Raw genomic sequence first — 21,043 nt, forward strand, 5'->3', positions numbered from 1 at the left:
ACAGCGTGCTGCTACATGTATGCTGTGCCACCCATTATTAAAGTTGTATTAACATAGTCCTATTAAGGTTCCAGCGTGCTGCTATGCTGTGCCACCCACGAACTTGCTCTGACTGTCTGGTGGTAGTAAAGAGATTTGTTTTTAAAAGATTCAAGATACCGGTATGAGTAAAACGGATCTTGAGTCGGGTCTCGAAACAGCAGAGTGTGAAAGGCGGTCCATTAATTATAGCCCTAGGTGAAACAGAAATTCACGTTATAAAACTGCCAAAAAAAATCACAGGTGATTTTTTTTTGAAGAGAAGCATGTTAGTACGGTTATATCACCTGTTATTTAGCTTGTAATTCAGTTATATTTTAATTCCATAATGCTTTAATGGAAGATACTTCCCGAGTGTCTTGTGTATCATAATTTATCACCACGAGTTGATAACAGTATGAAATCTGAGGCTTGCCGAGGATTTTTATACTTTTATCAATGAGTGCTGATAAATTATGATATTACAAGACATGGGGGTGGGGTATTCTTTTTATCATCCATTATCATTCTTTTCATTTGCGACAATTGTAAACAATGTTAGTAATGTGGGTTGAATGTCACTATATTTCGCAGCGGTAGACTTGTTAACTAGCAGAACTACAGTGGCATGACATCACTAATGATAGGTTTAGCACTGAAACATACACAGTGACGTAACAAAATATTGTCTTGTTATTAAAATTTTACCAATCAAGCTTATAAGAAGCAGTATCTCCTAGGAGAATATCGCAGGAGATGTCGCAAATTATAGGGTCAGCAATATCTCCAACAAAAACCTTTAATGGATGATAAATAGAGATTCCATAAAACTTTAAAATACATCTCAGACTGAGAGGTGCTAATTTCTCACGCACTATCCCAAACCCTGTCCTCAGACTGAGAGGTGCTAATTTCTCATGCACTATCCCAAACCCTGTCCTCAGACTGAGAGGTGCTAATTTCTCACGCACTATCCCAAACCCTGTCCTCAGACTCAGAGGTGCTAATTTCTCACGCACTATCCCAAACCCTGTCCTCAGACTGAGAGGTGCTAATCTCTCACGCACTATCCCAAACCCTGTCCTCAGACTGAGAGGTGCTAATCTCTCACGCACTATCCCAAACCCTGTCCTCAGACTGAGAGGTGCTAATTTCTCACGCACTATCCCAAACCCTGTCCTCAGACTGAGAGGTGCTAATTTCTCACGCACTATCCCAAACCCTGTCCTCAGACTGAGAGGTGCTAATTTCTCACGCACTATCCCAAACCCTGTCCTCAGACTCAGAGGTGCTAATTTCTCACGCACTATCCCAAACCCTGTCCTCAGACTGAGAGGTGCTAATTTCTCACGCACTATCCCAAACCCTGTCCTCAGACTCAGAGGTGCTAATTTCTCACGCACTATCCCAAACCCTGTCCTCAGACTCAGAGGTGCTAATTTCTCACGCACTATCCCAAACCCTGTCCTCATGCTATTTTGGATGGGACATAGCCCAGTGGTAAAGATTTCGCGTTCAGTCTCGGATCGATGCCCATCAATGGGTCCACTGGACTATTTCTCGTTCCAGCAAGTGCACCATGAACAGGGTTTATATGGGTCATAGAAATCCTGGAAAGACATGGATTTTCATTTTGGTCATGGAACATCATGGAAAATGAAAATTAGCCTTGAATATATTTTTTAATTAATATTATTTTCCTAAACCAGTTAACAAAATTTAAAGCTTTTTAAAACTGTTTTGTATCTCATGTTTTTTTTAATTATCTTTTTGTCAATTTGATAATAAAAGGTATTGGCCAAATGTAACCTTTATTTGCAACTGACAATTTTGCAAATGATAGCTAAATTTTATTTTGTTTAACGACACCACTAGAGCACACTGATTTACTGGATGTCAAACATTTGGTCACAGCTTAGTCCATATGTATAACTACTGTTTTTTTTGTTAACTAACATTAAAAATTTAAAAAAATAAAATAAACAGTAAAAATTCAACCTATAAATTGCTTGTAAACATTTTGAATAGGACACAGCAGGTGTGTACAGATGACGGAGTGCAGGCCTATACATTTACAGATACCATATTGGGATTTGAATGCGTCGGCCAAAAAAAATCCATAATGTAAAACTGGGTGTTGCCTGAGAAAATACTGGAGATGCAAACATTAATGCATAATAAATGTGTGAGCTGCCAGACATCACTTATTCTGTTTGTGTGTACAGCAAACAATCTGAAGTACATGGGCTTGACTTCGTACCAAAACAAAGCTGTATTGAGTAGGTGAATTACATGTAGAAGTAAAAAAGATAAATTGCATGTGTGGAGTTTACAAGTAGCAGAAAGGGAAACAAAGTGAGAGAAAAGGAAGTGAAAGAAATAGGTGAATTAAAGGAACTGACAAGTGGGTGCAAGAAAGGGGACAGTAAGAGACGGTATTTTTTCACACCAAAGGGACCAAATCATGATTCAGTATGTTATGCAGTCCTACAATGAAATATTGTGGCCTAACATACCACTGCTTGGTTTGTGTTGTTACATATGGGTCACACCGAACTGTGTGGAGTATTTCAGGTCTCTCATTTCAATAAAACGTTCACACGGAGTAGGGACTGGAAAATTAATCATGGTTCACAAAAATCACGGTTTTTGGCCCATGGTTCAAGATACCATTTTCCAATTTGAGTATTGTGGTTTATTTCTATCGTTTTTTTTAAATGGCTGTGTTTCCAAATATTGCACTTTGTTTGTAATCCCAATGACACGATAAAGTATTTTGGACAATCACAGCACTCGATTCTGTTACACTGGACATGTTTGCATGGGCGACGGCCACCCTAGGTCCTGTTCGGATCCTGCATCGATCGTGCAATTCAGCTGATTAGGTTTTTTCTCATTCCAACCAGTGCACCACAACTGGACAAAGGCCGTGGTATGTGCTTTCCTGTCTGTGGATAAGTACATTTAAAACATCCCTTGTTACATTAGGAAAAATGTAGCAGGTTTCCTCTGATGACTACGAGTTAGAATTACCAAATGTTTGACATCCAATAGCCGATGACTAATTAATCAATGTGCCACAGTGGTATCGTTAAACAAAATAAACTGTAACAAACTTTAACAAGTGTGAAAATGTCTTTGCTGTGACTGTAAATTGTTACCTCCTATCATAGGGACTGACATCTGTGATGAATCTGGTGATAGACTAAAATTTTAAGTATATTTTATCCCAATAATCAATATTAAAAAAAGTAAATGTGTTAACTTCAAAAATTATAAAGTGACGCCCAATTTCCATAAATGATTCAACATTCCTAATTTTCGAAAAATTCTTTATCGAGATGATTTTTTTTTCACTTTCAATACGATAACCCCCCCCCCACCCGAAAAAAAACCCAACAACCCCAAAACAAACAACTAATTCACTATTATATATTATGTACTTGTGCTTAGTTATATTAAATAAAAATCAATGATACCTTTTATATAATTTGTGATCAGTTAAATAATTCAGTTAATAGTAGGTCTATGTACTTATTCCATACTTTATTCAAATTATTGTACATCAAAGATTTGACATTATGCAAAGAATAATAAACATTATTACTGAAATATGTCTTGAAATATATCTCTCTTTTAGACTTCTATAATAATCGTATATGACACCAATATATTATGTACTCCAGAATGCATCTAAATCCAACTGAAAAAGAATTCTGGGGAATTCCCTCTGTCACCCCCCTCCTCACCAGCATCCTCACTCCCATCCAGTGCTTAGTTCATGTCAAATTATTTTGCCAACCGCCTGAACTCAAATCCTGGGGATAAACATAGTCCGAGTATTCCAGATCCAACATGCTGTAATGGCATGGTAAAAATGGTATTTTGTTTTCTAGTCAAAGTATAGTTTTACATTTACAATTACTGAACAAATTACCATTCAAAATAACATTTCCTGCTATTAAACTAGTTTATTAAAATGTATGTATGATAGCTCTGTACTTGTGAAAAGCATAGTGAATAAAGCCGTGGACCAAATGTTGAAAATGTATGTATGATAGCTCTGTACTTGTGAAAAGCATCGTGAATAAAGCTGTGGACCAAACGTTGAAAATGTATGTATGATAGCTCTGTACTTGTGAAAAGCATCGTGAATAAAGCTGTGGACCAAACGTTGAAAATGTATGTGTGATAGTCTGTACTTGTGAAAAGCATCGTGAATAAAGCTGTGGACCAAACATTGAAAATGTATGTGTGATAGCTCTGTACTTGTGAAAAGCATAGTGAATAAAGCCGTGGACCAAATGTTGAAAATGTATGTATGATAGCTCTGTACTTGTGAAAAGCATCGTGAATAAAGCTGTGGACCAAACGTTGAAAATGTATGTGTGATAGCTCTGTACTTGTGAAAAGCATCGTGAATAAAGCTGTGGACCAAACGTTGAAAATGTATGTGTGATAGCTCTGTACTTGTGAAAAGCATCGTGAATAAAGCTGTGGACCAAACATTGAAAATGTATGTATGATAGCTCTGTACTTGTGAAAAGCATAGTGAATAAAGCCGTGGACTAAATGTTAAAAATGTATGTGTGATAGCTCTGTACTTGTGAAAAGCATAGTGAATAAAGCCGTGGACCAAATGTTGAAAATGTATGTGTGATAGCTCTGTACTTGTGAAAAGCATAGTGAATAAAGCCGTGGACTAAATGTTAAAAATGTATGTGTGATAGCTCTGTACTTGTGAAAAGCATAGTGAATAAAGCCGTGGACCAAATGTTGAAAATGTATGTGTGATAGCTCTGTACTTGTGAAAAGCATCGTGAATAAAGCTGTGGACCAAACATTGAAAATGTATGTGTGATAGCTCTGTACTTGTGAAAAGCATCGTGAATAAAGCTGTGGACCAAACGTTGAAAATGTATGTGTGATAGCTCTGTACTTGTGAAAAGCATCGTGAATAAAGCTGTGGACCAAACGTTGAAAATGTATGTGTGATAGCTCTGTACTTGTGAAAAGCATCGTGAATAAAGCTGTGGACCAAACGTTGAAAATGTATGTGTGATAGCTCTGTACTTGTGAAAAGCATAGTGAATAAAGCCGTGGACCAAACGTTGAAAATGTATGTATGATAGCTCTGTACTTGTGAAAAGCATAGTGAATAAAGCTGTGGACCAAACGTTGAAAATGTATGTGTGATAGCTCTGTACTTGTGAAAAGCATCGTGAATAAAGCTGTGGACCAAACATTGAAAATGTATGTGTGATAGCTCTGTACTTGTGAAAAGCATAGTGAATAAAGCCGTGGACCAAATGTTGAAAATGTATGTATGATAGCTCTGTACTTGTGAAAAGCATCGTGAATAAAGCCGTGGACCAAACGTTGAAAATGTATGTATGATAGCTCTGTACTTGTGAAAAGCATCGTGAATAAAGCCGTGGACCAAACGTTGAAAATGTATGTATGATAGCTCTGTACTTGTGAAAAGCATCGTGAATAAAGCTGTGGACCAAACGTTGAAAATGTATGTGTGATAGCTCTGTACTTGTGAAAAGCATCGTGAATAAAGCCGTGGACCAAACGTTGAAAATGTATGTGTGATAGCTCTGTACTTGTGAAAAGCATCGTGAATAAAGCTGTGGACCAAACGTTGAAAATGTATGTGTGATAGCTCTGTACTTGTGAAAAGCATAGTGAATAAAGCCGTGGACCAAATGTTGAAAATGTATGTGTGATAGCTCTGTACTTGTGAAAAGCATCGTGAATAAAGCCGTGGACCAAATGTTGAAAATGTATGTATGATAGCTCTGTACTTGTGAAAAGCATCGTGAATAAAGCCGTGGACCAAATGTTGAAAATGTATGTGTGATAGCTCTGTACTTGTGAAAAGCATCGTGAATAAAGCCGTGGACCAAATGTTGAAAATGTATGTATGATAGCTCTGTACTTGTGAAAAGCATCGTGAATAAAGCCGTGGACCAAATGTTGAAAATTTAACCAAACATTTTAAACATGAATCGTCCCATCCCAAACATTGAGTCAATTAGTGGGTCAATTAGTGGGTTAAAATAGGGTAATCTTTGTCGTTAATGATTTCATTTTAATTTTCACTGAAATCATCCCTTTGTTATAAAAATGTATTGAACATGTTTTATGTTAAAATGACAGAGGTTTGCAAATAATTAAATTATCTTTAAAATGAGTTATTTTACAAAAATTGGTCAGGTTCAAAAGTTATTGCAATTTATGTAAATTACTATACTACATGTAGTTCATTATGGGTTTTTTCAATTTCAGTCAATACCTCATGCTATATGGACATTAAGTCTTCAAACATTTAGTGAAAATAAATCATGTTGCACTGAATTTTCTCACAAATTATTTATGATTTAGGAATAAGAAATGCAATATTTGTCAATGTTATAAAACCTTAACAAAATTAAGGCAACTTCTAGGTTTGTCACAAAAAATCTGTAGTGTAATAATTTTCGACTTGATCAAAAGAATTCTACATCCATTTGTGGTTTACAAGTCCAGTATGGAGAAACTTTGCAAAGTAATAGAAAGGTAAAGTAGCTGAAGGATTTGAAATAATACACAATGAATGTGGATTTATAGAGTCTGTAACTAGTGTCCTTAACCTTTCAAAAACCATCATTATAAATTTAGATACTTTGTAAAAAATACCCAAATATTTACCCAAATTTTTTGGAAAAAGGAAGGGTAGTAGAGCCTGAGGTAGACAACCCCAACAGTTCCATCATCTAAACTGGAGGAAAGTCTATTTAAAGTGTATTTTGTTTAACCACACAACTAGGGCACATTGATTTATTAATCATCAGCTATTGGATGTCAAACATATGGTCATTTTGACACAGTTATAGAGAGGAAATCCACTTTATTACCCCAGCAGGCACTCATAACGGGGAAAATAAAAATAATAATTTCTTTGAGAAATTATCATGTATTGGTTTAATGTACACTACTATTAGACGATTTGATCACCTTGACACACCATGACGTCACGTAGTTTAGAGCGTTTGCGTCTTTCTGGTTTCAGTGTTAAACTTGTAATAAAATGGTGGTTTAATGCAATTCATTATAGTTTTTTTCTACAGAATATATAGGACTTTGGGTTTTGAAAATGATCTGTGAACCATGAATAAAATATAAAGTTAAAGCAATACCCAGAACAGTAAAGTAGTTTACGTCGTTTCTATATACATGGACATTAAAGCAATACCCAGAACAGTAAAGTAGTTTACGTCGTTTCTATATACATGGACATGTAGCCGATGTAGGCTATATCAAAAATAAGCTGGGGGTAACAAATAACAAACTCGGAACCAGTTATTATCAAATTTATTGCCCTCGTGAAATAATTTTCACTTGTCACTCGCTGAAGCTCATGACAAATGAAAATTATTTCACTCAGGACATAAATTTGATAATAACTGTAACTCGTATATTATCCTCTATATATTTTTCCATTAGTAGCAAGGGATATTTTACATCCACCATCCTACAAACAAGATAGCACATACAACAGCCTTTGATATACCAGGCGTGATGTACTGGCTGGAACAAGAAATAGCCCAATGGGCCCACCAATGGGGATCGATCCTAGACCGACCGCGCATCAAGCGTGCACTTTACCACTGGGCTACATACCACCCGTCTAAACTGGAGGAACAATTACAGTCAACATTATGGATTATGAGTTGTTACAATCAATCAACACATCGGTAGAGACAAACTGATCAATGTTTTAGACAACAATCGAGATTATGAGTTGTTACAATCAATCATCACATCGGTCGAGCCAAACTGATAAATGTTTTAGACAACAATCGAGATTATGAGTTGTTACAATCAATCATCACATCGGTCGAGCCAAACTGATCAATGTTTTAGACAACAATCGAGATTATGAGTTGTTACAATCAATCATCACATCGGTCGAGCCAAACTGATCAATGTTTTAGACAACAATCGAGATGATGAGTTGTTACAATCAATCATCACATCGGTAGAGCCAAACTGATCAATGTTTTAGACAACAATCGAGATGATGAGTTTTTACAATCAATCATCACATCGGTAGAGCCAAACTGATCAATGTTTTAGACAACAATCGAGGTCATTGGAGTATCATTACTGTCTAACAGTACATACGGAAATGTTTTATTTAACGACATACTCAACAGTTTATTTATGGTTATATGGCGTCTGACATATGACATATTGAGAGGAAAAAAACCCGATGTCGCCACTTCATGGGCTACTCTTTTCGATTAGCAGCAAGGGATCTTTTATATGCACCATCCCACAAACAGGATAGCACATACCACAGCCTTTGATATACCAGTCTTGGTTCACTGGCTGAAACGAAAAATAACCCAATGGGCCCACCGACGGGGATCGATCCCACACCAACCGCGCATCAAGCAAGCATTTTACCACTGGTCTACATCCTTGTACATACGGCTTACCTTGTACATACGGCTTACCATGTACATACGGCTTACCTTGTACATACGGCTTACCTTGTACATACGGCTTACCATGTACATACGGCTTACCTTGTACATACGGCTTGCCATGTACATACGGCTTACATACGGCTTACCATGTACATACGGCTTACCTTGTACATACGGCTTACCTTGTACATACGGCTTACCATGTACATACGGCTTACCTTGTACATACGGCTTGCCATGTACATACGGCTTACATACGGCTTACCATGTACATACGGCTTACCTTGTACATACGGCTTACCTTGTACATACGGCTTGCCATGTACATACGGCTTACATACGGCTTACCATGTACATACGGCTTACCTTGTACATACGGCTTACCATGTACATATGGCTTACATACGGCTTACCATGTACATACGGCTTACCATGTACATACGGCTTACCATGTATATACGGCTTACCATGTACATACAGCTTACATACGGCTTACCATGTACATACGGCTTACCATGTACATACGGCTTACATACGGCTTACCATGTACATACGGCTTACATACGGCTTACCATGTACATACGGCTTACCTTGTACATACGGCTTACCATGTACATACGGCTTACATACGGCTTACCATGTACATACGGCTTACCTTGTACATACGGCTTACCATGTATATATGGCTTACCATGTACATACGGCTTACCTTGTACATACAGCTTACCATGTACATACGGCTTACATACGGCTTACCATGTACATACGGCATACCATGTACAAACGGCTTACCGTGTACATACGGCTTACCATGTACATACGGCTTACATACGGCTTACCATGTACATACGGCTTACATACGGCTTACCTTGTACATACGGCTTACCTTGTACATACGGCTTACCTTGTACATACGGCTTACCTTGTACATACGGCTTACCATGTACATACGGCTTACCATGTACATACAGCTTACCTTGTACATACGGCTTACACACGGCTTACCATGTACATACGGCTTACCTTGTACATACGGCTTACCTTGTACATACGGCTTACCATGTACATACGGCTTACATACGGCTTACCATGTACATACGGCTTACATACGGCTTACCATGTACATACGGCTTACCATGTACATACGGCTTACCTTGTACATACGGCTTACATACGGCTTACCATGTACATATGGCTTACCATGTACATACGGCTTACCATGTACATACGGCTTACATACGGCTTACCATGTACATACGGCTTACATACGGCTTACCATGTACATACGGCTTACATACGGCTTACCATGTACATACGGCTTACCTTGTACATACGGCTTACCTTGTACATACGGCTTACATACGGCTTACCATGTACATATGGCTTACCTTGTACATACGGCTTACCTTGTACATACGGCTTACCTTGTACATACGGCTTACATACGGCTTACCATGTACATACGGCTTACCTTGTACATACGGCTTACATACGGCTTACCATGTACATACGGCTTACCTTGTACATACAGCTTACCGTGTACATATGGCTTACCTTGTTATTGATGACTTTGTAATGACAAATATTGTGGGTGCCAGCTTACCTTGTTATTGATGACTTTGTAATGACCAATACTGTGGGTGCCAGCTTACCTTGTTATTGATGACTTTGTAATGACAAATACTGTGGGTGCCAGCTTACCTTGTTATTGATGACTTTGTAATGACAAATACTGTGGGTGCCAGCTTACCTTGTTATTGATGACTTTGTAATGACCAATACTGTGGGTGCCAGCTTACCTTGTTATTGATGACTTTGTAATGACAAATACTGTGGGCACCAGCATTGTTGAAGCGTTTTACGGCCTCTTTGGCAACTTTTTTCATGTCTATCTTCTTGAATATCCCAAGATCCTGCTTGATCTGTTGGTAGCTCTTCGGACAGTCCAGCTGTTTGTAGAACTGACCGATGTCCGGCTGGGGACACGAACACTTTTCATGATACACAGGTCCTGATGAATCGAATGAAAGGAAGGTTTAACAACATCCCAGCATGACTGAGTAATCAAAATAAAACGAAAGGAATGTTTGTTAAACGACACCTTGGTACGTACACTACAACTGTTTGGTGTCAAATATTTTATAAAGGTTTTTTAAAGTTTATTTTGTTTAACGACACCACTAGAGCACATTGATTTATTAATCATAGGCTATTGGATGCTAAACATTTGTTAATTCTGACATATAGTCCTAGAGAGGAAACCTGCTACATTTTTCCATCTGTATCATGGGATATTTTATATGCACCATCCTACAGACAGGATAGCACATACCACAGCCCTTGATATACCATTCGTGGTGCACTGGCTGGAACGAGAAATAGTACAATGGGCCCACTGGTGGGGATCCATCTTAGGCGGGCGTTGTACCACTGAGCTATGTCTAAACCCTGCAATTAAGAAAATGTCCATGGCAAATAATTAGCCGTGGATAAATAGTGTCCACACCATTTTCCACGGCAATTTTTCTGTTAACATATTTGCAACTCTGAATTGTAAGTAAATTTGAATGATTAGTTTGGTATGAATAAATCTTACAGCATATTGGCAAACAACATTGGCAGTATTCATTGATTAAAACTGACATAACAGTTAACAAGTGAATGACAAGTGCACGTTCAAAAACAATGGGGTTGTAAGGGGATGACAATTTATCATATACAGCTAGTCAGTCCACAGTGACGTGCCTGTTGAATCTTTATTTTGTAATTATATTGCATCAAAATGTCAGAATATATTTAAGGTGATACAGAATTAAAATAACTTTCTTTAATAACGGTACAATTTCAGTTAGGAAATCTGTCACCAAGACCAAATGCCCTCCTTTCAAGCCCAAGTAAATCGATAATTTTTTATTTTTTTTTATTTTTATTAGGCCACTTGGGTAGCATATTTTGCCAATATAAATGATGGAGAAATTTTGATTAAACTATCAGAATGATCTCTCTATATATATTTATTTCTACAAATATCAGACTGACCATAACACTTCAAGTGACTTGTAGGTGTGTATGTTAAACATTTTACTGAAAATAAAACACCCGTAATGCACCATAGTCATGGTTCAACAATGAACAGTCAACAGAGATCAATGACTGAGTGTTGATACTCGCTTAATGCTGGTCATTTACATGTATTTATGGTCATGCCTGATGACACTGAGATTCAGATACTTAGTAATAATGGTGCAATTACTGTTTTAATATTTACTTTTAATCCATTTTCAGTTCACAAAGTATATTTTATTTTTAACAGTAAGGAAAAAAATACATCTTGAAAAAAAAATTCACTATAGAAAAAAAATGACGCAAAGAACAAAAAACTCTGCAGCAATTTCCACGGCATTGCTGATTGCTGCGGGCAATTACAGGGGTTGATGTCTCACCCCATTATTTGTAGTGGGGAGGGAGAGAGAAAGATGGAGAGGGAGAGAGAGAGAGAGAGAGAGAGAGAGAGAGAGAGAGAGAGAGAGAGAGAGAGAGAGAGAGAGAGAGAGAGAGAGAGAGATTTTCTTTTCTTTTTTATATAATAACATATATATATACATTTTATATATAAGAGATAGAAAAAATAAAAATACAAAAATAAAAGATAAAGTGAATGAAATGTTATATGTAGGTTAGGCTACACCTACCCACACACCTGATCACAATCAGACAACTCTAAAGAACTAGATACTTTTGTACTTTTCTTTATTAATGTCTAACAAATACACAATGAACTGCCACATTTCACATGAATATACGTAAAAATACTTGGACTAATGTAGCCCCACCTACCATTTAGGAAATGGGTTGGAAAGTAATAGTGTTACTATTTGTATTAAAAAAAAAACATTTTATAACTGTACTGGAGAAAATAAAGTGAATGAAATGTTATATGTAGGTTAGGCTACACCTACCCACACACCTGATCACAATCAGACAACTCTAAAGAACTAGATACTTTTGTACTTTTGTCTAACAAATACACAATGAACTGCTACATTCCACATGAATATACATATACGTAAAAATACTTGGACTAATGTAGCCCCACCTACCATTTAGGAAATGGGTTGGAAAGTAATAGTGTTACTATTTGTACTAAAAAACTAACATTTTATAACTATACTGGAGAAAAGAAAAAAGAAAAGAAAATGAAAATAACGAGGGCAAAAAACTGAATAATAGGTGTTTTGATGTAAGAGAATGTAGGGGATAACCGAGTTAAGACTTTCAGGTGTGTGGTTGGATTTTATTTGAAAATACTAGACTAATGTCTTTTGTTTCTAGTGATATAAAAGAAACATTAAATTTGCAATGGTAAAATCAACAATAGATAGAATAACTGGTTACTGTCTTAAGATATCGGTGTGTGTGTGTGTTTGTGTATGCGTGTGCAAGTGTGTGTGTGTGAGTGTGTCTGTGTGTCTATGTGCAAGTGCGAGTGTGTATGTGTGTATGTATGTGCAAGTGCGAGTGTGTTTGTGTGTGTGAGTATGTGTTGTGTGTGTGTGTGTGTGTGTGTGTGTGTGTGTGTGTGTGTGTGTGTGTGTGTCGGTGAGCATGTGCATGTGTGTGTGTGTGTGTCTGAAACATCTTGGTAAATGTAGTAAACTTCCCACGCTTGGTGTCTTTAACAGTACACATGAACTTTGTTATCTGAGAGTACTCTTGGTTCAAGTCAGTTGTTTAAAGCAGACTTGTTTGAAAAACCTTCTGGAGATCAGTACCAGTCAACCCTCATACAGAACACCCATTGTACACATGACAGCATCACAGTGAGACGCACCAGTGATTTCCTTTAACCAGGGCGATCATCTAATTTCGACATACGCCCATAATCCACAATCAGAAGTACACAACGATCTACAGGCATAAAGGCCCTCTCCACCCCATGGCACAATATTTGACGCGAACCGCTGTTCAGTTCGCGTTTCGGTTACACAAAATTAAATTTACATGAACCGCAAACTGGTTACGTCATGACCAGTAAATGTTCAGAAATTAAAATTTGCAAACTTCACGATTACAGGACGTTTACACACGCAGATATACTACTAGTATTTCGACAAATGTTTTAGGCTGAATTTTAGATATTTGATGCGCAGCAAATCAGTAAACAAAGTTATATTTCAACAGTTGTAATTTGCAACCAGACTAAAGTAAATGCTCAGACCGTTGGGGATGGCTAAATTATCTGCTGTTATTTTATCTTTAAAGGAATATATATGTAGACATAATATTGGATTGCCTATCATTTTACATATGTTAAAAACAGTTTTAACGTAAACAGGAATCCAAAAGTGTCACAAAAATTGAAAAATATTAACATTGCATAATGAGCTTTAAAAAAAAAACATTTGGAACATCACTGTAGTATAGAAGTATCATCGATAAAGTGAAAGTAGCATAACCAGCGCAAAACGAAAAAAGGAATCCCTTCAAATAATTATGTATCTATTTCAAAGGCGTAGCGCCCATTACGCATGTGCGTAATGCAAAAACATAATCCGGGAGTAGGTCGAGGCTGTATGTAATTGTTCTATAAAATATCCTCTTAAAATTTACTCGAAAAAAGATAGCAAAAAAAAAAAGCCTCCGTAAAGGTTCACAATACATCTACAGCGGTTCTGAGTTTCAAAATTTTCACAGGGGGAGGCCTCCTGAATCCCCTGGCTCGGGCACGTTTTTGGCGTGCATAATGCTAAAAATAATTCTGGTTACGCCCCTGTATTTTGTTTCAGTACTGGGGCTGATATTCAGTTCTTTTATAATATTGTTTACTTTAGCAAGCATTAAAGACGTATTTTTTTTATAAAATGTTTTCTTTTGTATTTGTTTTAACTTTATGTTTGAGCTAAAAACTATGTATGTAAAATATAATTTCAACGTAATTTTGAGGTAACCAATCAGGTAACCCATGGGTTACGCAAATATAATTCATGTAACTGAACAATTTGTTACCTAGGTAAAAACCATGTGAACTGACTTCCGGTTACTTCAGATTTCGAAATATTGTCCCCTGCACCCCACCCCCACCTCCGAGTCTGAAAGCAACAGAGAGGTACAAATTTTGAAATATTGTCCCCTGCACCCCACCCCCACTTCCGAGTCTGAAAGCAACAGAGAGGTACAGATTTTGAAATATTGTCCCCTGCACCCCACCCCCCCCTCCGAGTCTGAAAGCAACAGAGAGGTACAGAGAGGTAAGATTTTGAAATATTGTCCCCTGCAGTCTGAAAGCCCAGATTTTGAAATATTGTCCCCTGCACCCCACCCCCACCTCCGAGTCTGAAAGCAACAGAGAGGTACAGATTTTGAAATATTGTCCCCTGCACCCCACCCCCACCTCCGAGTCTGAAAGCAACAGAGAGGTACAGATTTGATTAAGTGGTCCAGCAGCACTTAAGGTTAAAGTTTGTTTTGTTTAATGCCACCACTAGAGCACATTGATTAATTAATCATCAGCTGTTGGATGTCAAACCTTTGGTAATTCTGACTCGTAGTCATCAGAAGAAACCCGCGACATGTTTCCATTAGCAGCAAGAGATCTCTTATATGCAGTATTCCACACACAGGAAAGCACATACCATGGCCTTTGACCAGTTGTGGTGCACTGGTCAGAATGAGAAAAACCCTAATCAGTTGAGTGGATCCACCGCAGTGGTTTGATCCTTTGATGCAAGCACTTAAGGCAAAGCACTCAACTGATTGAGCTAAATCCTAACTGTGTAAGGTAGTTAGAATGAGAAAAAATCCAATCAGTTGAATGAATCCACAGAGGTGGTTCGATCCTGCGATGCAAGCACTTAAGGTGAAGCACTCAACTGACTTAGCTAAATCCTAAGTGTGTAAGGTGGTTAGACACTTAAGGTGATCTAAGCACTAAGATCTCACCGCGGAACACTTACCCTTCAAGGTGTAGGGAGATTTGGCCACGTGTTTCCCACCATACAGAACGTCTATTATGAGACTGGTGGTGGTCTCGTATGGTCTGAAGCGGACAATGTATGACCCATCGTGTCGGTCGAGAACCTGCGTCCAAATACGAACCCGCGAACCATCGGATGAATACGTGCTCACCGAGAAGGCTTTCTCACCCACCGATTCTATAAATCTGAAAAGAAAATAATATAAAAATACTTCTGCTAAATAGTTGGAATGAATCACTTTAGCACGGGCCGAGTCTAGCAAAATGCGAGTCTGTTCACAGAATCACATGACTCGAGTACCCGGGCACGGGCCGAGTCTAGCAAAACTCGAGTCTGTTCACAGGACTCGAGTACCCGGGCACGGGCCGAGTCTAGTAAAATTCGAGTCTGTTCACAGGACTCGAGTACCTGGGCACGGGTCGAGTCTAGCAAAATGCGAGTCCGTTCACAGGACTCGAGTACCCATGCAAGGAAGAGCACTCTTATTTAATTATATTTTTTATATAATTCTGGCATACACTTACTGCTTGTTAAATTATAGGAGGGAAAACAGAAGTGTCCTGTTGTGTCCTATTGTATGTGTCGAATACTCCGGTCCAGGTCGAGTTTGACCTGCGTGTACTAGAGTCCCATATTTTGGACTTGTGGAGGCTCTAATGTGCAATGTGCAATGGATGGATGAATGAATGAATAAATAGATGAATTAATAAAATGCATGAATGAATGAATGAATGAATGAATGAATGAATGAATGTATGTGTTATTTAACAAGTGTGGTAGAGTCCCATATTTTGGACTTGTGGAGGCTCTAATGTGTAATGGATGGATGAATGAATGAATAGATAAATGGAATGAATTAATGAAATGTATTAATGAATGGAATGCATGAATGAATGAATGAATGTATGTGTTATTTAACAAGTGTGGTAGAGTCCCATATCTTGGACTTGTGGAGGCTCTAATGTGCAATGGATGGATGAATGAATGAATAGATAAATGGAATGAATTAATGAAATGCATTAATGAATGGAATGCATGAATGAATGAATGAATGTATGTGTTATTTAACAAGTGTGGTAGAGTCCCATATCTTGGACTTGTGGAGGCTCTAATGTGCAATGGATGGATGAATGAATGAATAGATAAATGGAATGAATTAATGAAATGCATTAATGAATGGAATGCATGAATGAATGAATGAATGTATGTGTTATTTAACAAGTGTGGTAGAGTCCCATATCTTGGACTTGTGGAGGCTCTAATGTGCAATGGATGGATGAATGAATGAATAGATAAATGGAATGAATTAATGAAATGCATTAATGAATGGAATGCATGAATGAATGAATGAATGTATGTGTTATTTAACAAGTGTGGTAGAGTCCCATATCTTGGACTTGTGGAGGCTCTAATGTGCAATGGATGGATGAATGAATGAATAGATAAATGGAATGAATTAATGAAATGCATTAATGAATGGAATGCATGAATGAATGAATGAATGTATGTGTTATTTAACAAGTGTGGTAGAGTCCCATATCTTGGACTTGTGGGGGCTCTAATGTGCAATGGATGGATGAATGAATAAATAGATAAATGGAATGAATTAATGAAATACATTAATGAATGGAATGCATGAATGAATGAATGAATGTATGTGTTATTTAACAAGTGTGGTAGAGTCCCATATCTTGGACTTGTGGAGGCTCTAATGTGCAATGGATGGATGAATGAATGAATAGATAAATGGAATGAATTAATGAAATGCATTAATGAATGGAATGCATGAATGAATGAATGAATGTATGTGTTATTTAACAAGTGTGGTAGAGTCCCATATCTTGGACTTGTGGGGGCTCTAATGTGCAATGGATGGATGAATGAATAAATAGATAAATGGAATGAATTAATGAAATGCATTAATGAATGGAATGCATGAATGAATGAATGAAGTATGTGTTATTTAACAAGTGTGGTAGAGTCCCATATCTTGGACTTGTGGAGGCTCTAATGTGCAATGGATGGATGAATGAATGAATAGATAAATGGAATGAATTAATGAAATGCATTAATGAATGGAATGCATGAATGAATGAATGAATGTATGTGTTATTTAACAAGTGTGGTAGAGTCCCATATCTTGGACTTGTGGAGGCTCTAATGTGCAATGGATGGATGAATGAATGAATAGATAAATGGAATGAATTAATGAAATGCATTAATGAATGGAATGCATGAATGAATGAATGAATGTATGTGTTATTTAACAAGTGTGGTAGAGTCCCATATCTTGGACTTGTGGGGGCTCTAATGTGCAATGGATGGATGAATGAATAAATAGATAAATGGAATGAATTAATGAAATACATTAATGAATGGAATGCATGAATGAATGAATGAATGTATGTGTTATTTAACAAGTGTGGTAGAGTCCCATATCTTGGACTTGTGGAGGCTCTAATGTGCAATGGATGGATGAATGAATGAATAGCCCAATGGAATGAATTAATGAAATGCATTAGATGAATGGAATGCATGAATGAATGAATGAATGTATGTGTTATTTAACAAGTGTGGTAGAGTCCCATATCTTGGACTTGTGGGGGCTCTAATGTGCAATGGATGGATGAATGAATAAATAGATAAATGGAATGAATTAATGAAATGCATTAATGAATGGAATGCATGAATGAATGAATGAATGTATGTGTTATTTAACAAGTGTGGTAGAGTCCCATATCTTGGACTTGTGGAGGCTCTAATGTGCAATGGATGGATGAATGAATAAATAGATAAATGGAATGAATTAATGAAATGCATTAATGAATGGAATGCATGAATGAATGAATGAATGTATGTGTTATTTAATAAGTGTGGTAGAGTCCCATATTTTGGACTTGTGGAGGCTCTAATGTGCAATGGATGGATGAATGAATAAATAGATAAATGGAATGAATTAATGAATGAATGAATGAATGGAATGCATGAATGAATGAATGAATGTATGTGTTATTTAACAAGTGTGGTAGTCCCATATTTTGGACTTGTGGAGGCTCTAATGTGCAATGGATGGATGAATGAATGAATAGATAAATGGAATGAATTAATGAAATTCATTAATGAATGGAATGCATACACTGTATTTATAGTTATATGGCATCAGACATATGGTTAAGGACCACACAGATATTGAGAGAGGAAACCCGCTGTCGCCACTTCATGGGCTACTCTTTTCAATTAGCAGCAAGGGATCTTTTATATGCACCATCCCACAAACAGGGTAGTACATACCACAACCTTTGATATACCAGTTTTGGTGCACTGGCTGGAAAAAGAAATAGCCCAATGGGCCCAACAATGGGGATCGATCCCAAAGTGAGCACTTTACCACTGTGCTAAGTCCCGCCCCTTTTACATATTGTATTTCTCGCTGATAGAGCAGCAGATAACACAACCTTTGGTATACCAGTATACCAGTTATGAGTCACTAGATGGAATGGGGAAAGAAACCTGTTAGTGGGTGGCTAACAAAAAACATTGTTCACTATTGGTTAAAAGCAAGAAACTACAGCACCCCACTGTGACCCCCCCCCCCCCCCGTTTTAATGTAAGAAATCCTTAACAACTTACATGTATCTGCATTCAAATGCATAGTTTTCACCCAGTGTTTATTGTACATCAATTCTAAATACAATTTTGAATAACTGAGATGCATGTAGGTAGATTCAGTATAATGATTAAAGATGGGTGAGACATACAGTATAATGATTAAAGATGGTGAGACATACAGTATAATGATTAAAGATGGTGAGACATACAGTATAATGATTAAAGATGGGCGACACATACAGTATAATGATTAAAGATGGGTGAGACATACAGTATAATGATTAAAGATGGTGAGACATACAGTATAATGATTAAAGATGGTGAGACATACAGTATAATGATTAAAGATGGGCGACACATACAGTATAATGATTAAAGATGGGTGAGACATAACAGTATAATGATTAAAGATGGTGAGACATACAGTATAATGATTAAAGATGGTGAGACATACAGTATAATGATTAAAGATGGGCGACACATACAGTATAATGATTAAAGATGGGTGAGACATACAGTATAATGATTAAAGATGGTGAGACATACAGTATAATGATTAAAGATGGGTGAGACATATAGTATAATGATTAAAGATGGTGAGACATACAGTATAATGATTAAAGATGGTGAGACATACAGTATAATGATTAAAGATGGGTGAGACACAGTATAATGATTAAAGATGGGTGAGACATACAGTATAATGATTAAAGATAGGTGAGACATACAGTATAATGATTAAAGATGGTGAGACATACAGTATAATGATTAAAATGATGGTGAGACATACAGTATAATGATTAAAGATGGGTGAGACATACAGTATAATGATTAAAGATGGTGAGACATACAGTATAATGATTAAAGATGGGTGAGACATATAGTATAATGATTAAAGATGGTGAGACATACAGTATAATGATTAAAGATGGTGAGACATACAGTATAATGATTAAAGATGGGTGAGACACAGTATAATGATTAAAGATGGGTGAGACATACAGTATAATGATTAAAGATAGGTGAGACATACAGTATAATGATTAAAGATGGTGAGACATACAGTATAATGATTAAAGATGGGTGAGACATACAGTATAATGATTAAAGATAGGTGAGACATACAGTATAATGATTAAAGATGGTGAAACACAGAGTATAATAATTAAATATGGATGAGACACACAGTAGGATGATTAAAGATGGGTGAGACACACAGTAGAATGATTAAAGATGGGTGAGACCAGGGGTGCACAAATCGGTTGTCCGCGCGCCCGGGACAACCAAAATATGTTGCGGGCAACCATTCTTTGTTAAACAGTTGCCCCGGCGGGCAACCAAGAAAATCATAAAACAAGTAAAATGAAAAACAAAACTTCCCGACACTCAGACAGTCACGGGCAATTCAAAAGTATCGAAACTGATAACTTGACTGACAGGCAATATAAATATCCACCCTGACGCTGCCATCCACTCAGCATCCACCGTGCATGATTTTGACAAGTTCAATGCAGACAGATACGTTTCAGAATGGTGGCTATTAGCAAAGGGCACAAGACATGTGAAAGGCCACAAACTACACCAACAAGCATCCAGTTCTGAGCTAAAAATTTGGCTAAGCCATTTTCTATCTTCCGATGTGAACAATCGGTTACATAATCTATCCGACACCTAACATATAATAATAATACCAAATATTAACAGTGATCTCGCGACTGGTAACGAGAAGCGGTGTCATCAAGAATTCAGCATAAAATTTTTTGCTTATTTTAATAATCACAGTTATTAATTTTAACGGCAACATGTATGCAAGAAAAGTCTGAAAAATCTGTAGCGTGTTATTTTAACTCTGTAAAGTCTTTGAGCCAAAGTAATAAAAACGGACCTACAATATGTAAATTGCGTGTCAGTTTCAATACACATGCTAGTTCAGGGCCAAAGACAAGTAGGCTAGGGCCGAGT

General features: G+C 37.2%; 1 protein-coding gene across 1 annotated transcript in view; it reads right to left on the minus strand.

Annotated features, from left to right (window-relative positions):
• Positions 1–21,043, minus strand: part of LOC121388593 (protein O-glucosyltransferase 2-like) — a 63,641-nt gene that overhangs the window by 32,375 nt on the left and 10,223 nt on the right. Inside the window, exons 2-3 of the mRNA XM_041519996.1 lie at positions 15,452–15,657; positions 10,298–10,509 (exon numbers count right to left, since the gene is read on the minus strand). Coding sequence (XP_041375930.1) covers positions 10,298–10,509; positions 15,452–15,657 — 418 coding nt within the window. The remainder of the gene's footprint in view (positions 1–10,297; positions 10,510–15,451; positions 15,658–21,043) is intronic.

This window comes from Gigantopelta aegis, chromosome 14, assembly GCF_016097555.1.
Source record: "Gigantopelta aegis isolate Gae_Host chromosome 14, Gae_host_genome, whole genome shotgun sequence".
NCBI classification, from domain to species: domain Eukaryota; kingdom Metazoa; phylum Mollusca; class Gastropoda; order Neomphalida; family Peltospiridae; genus Gigantopelta; species Gigantopelta aegis.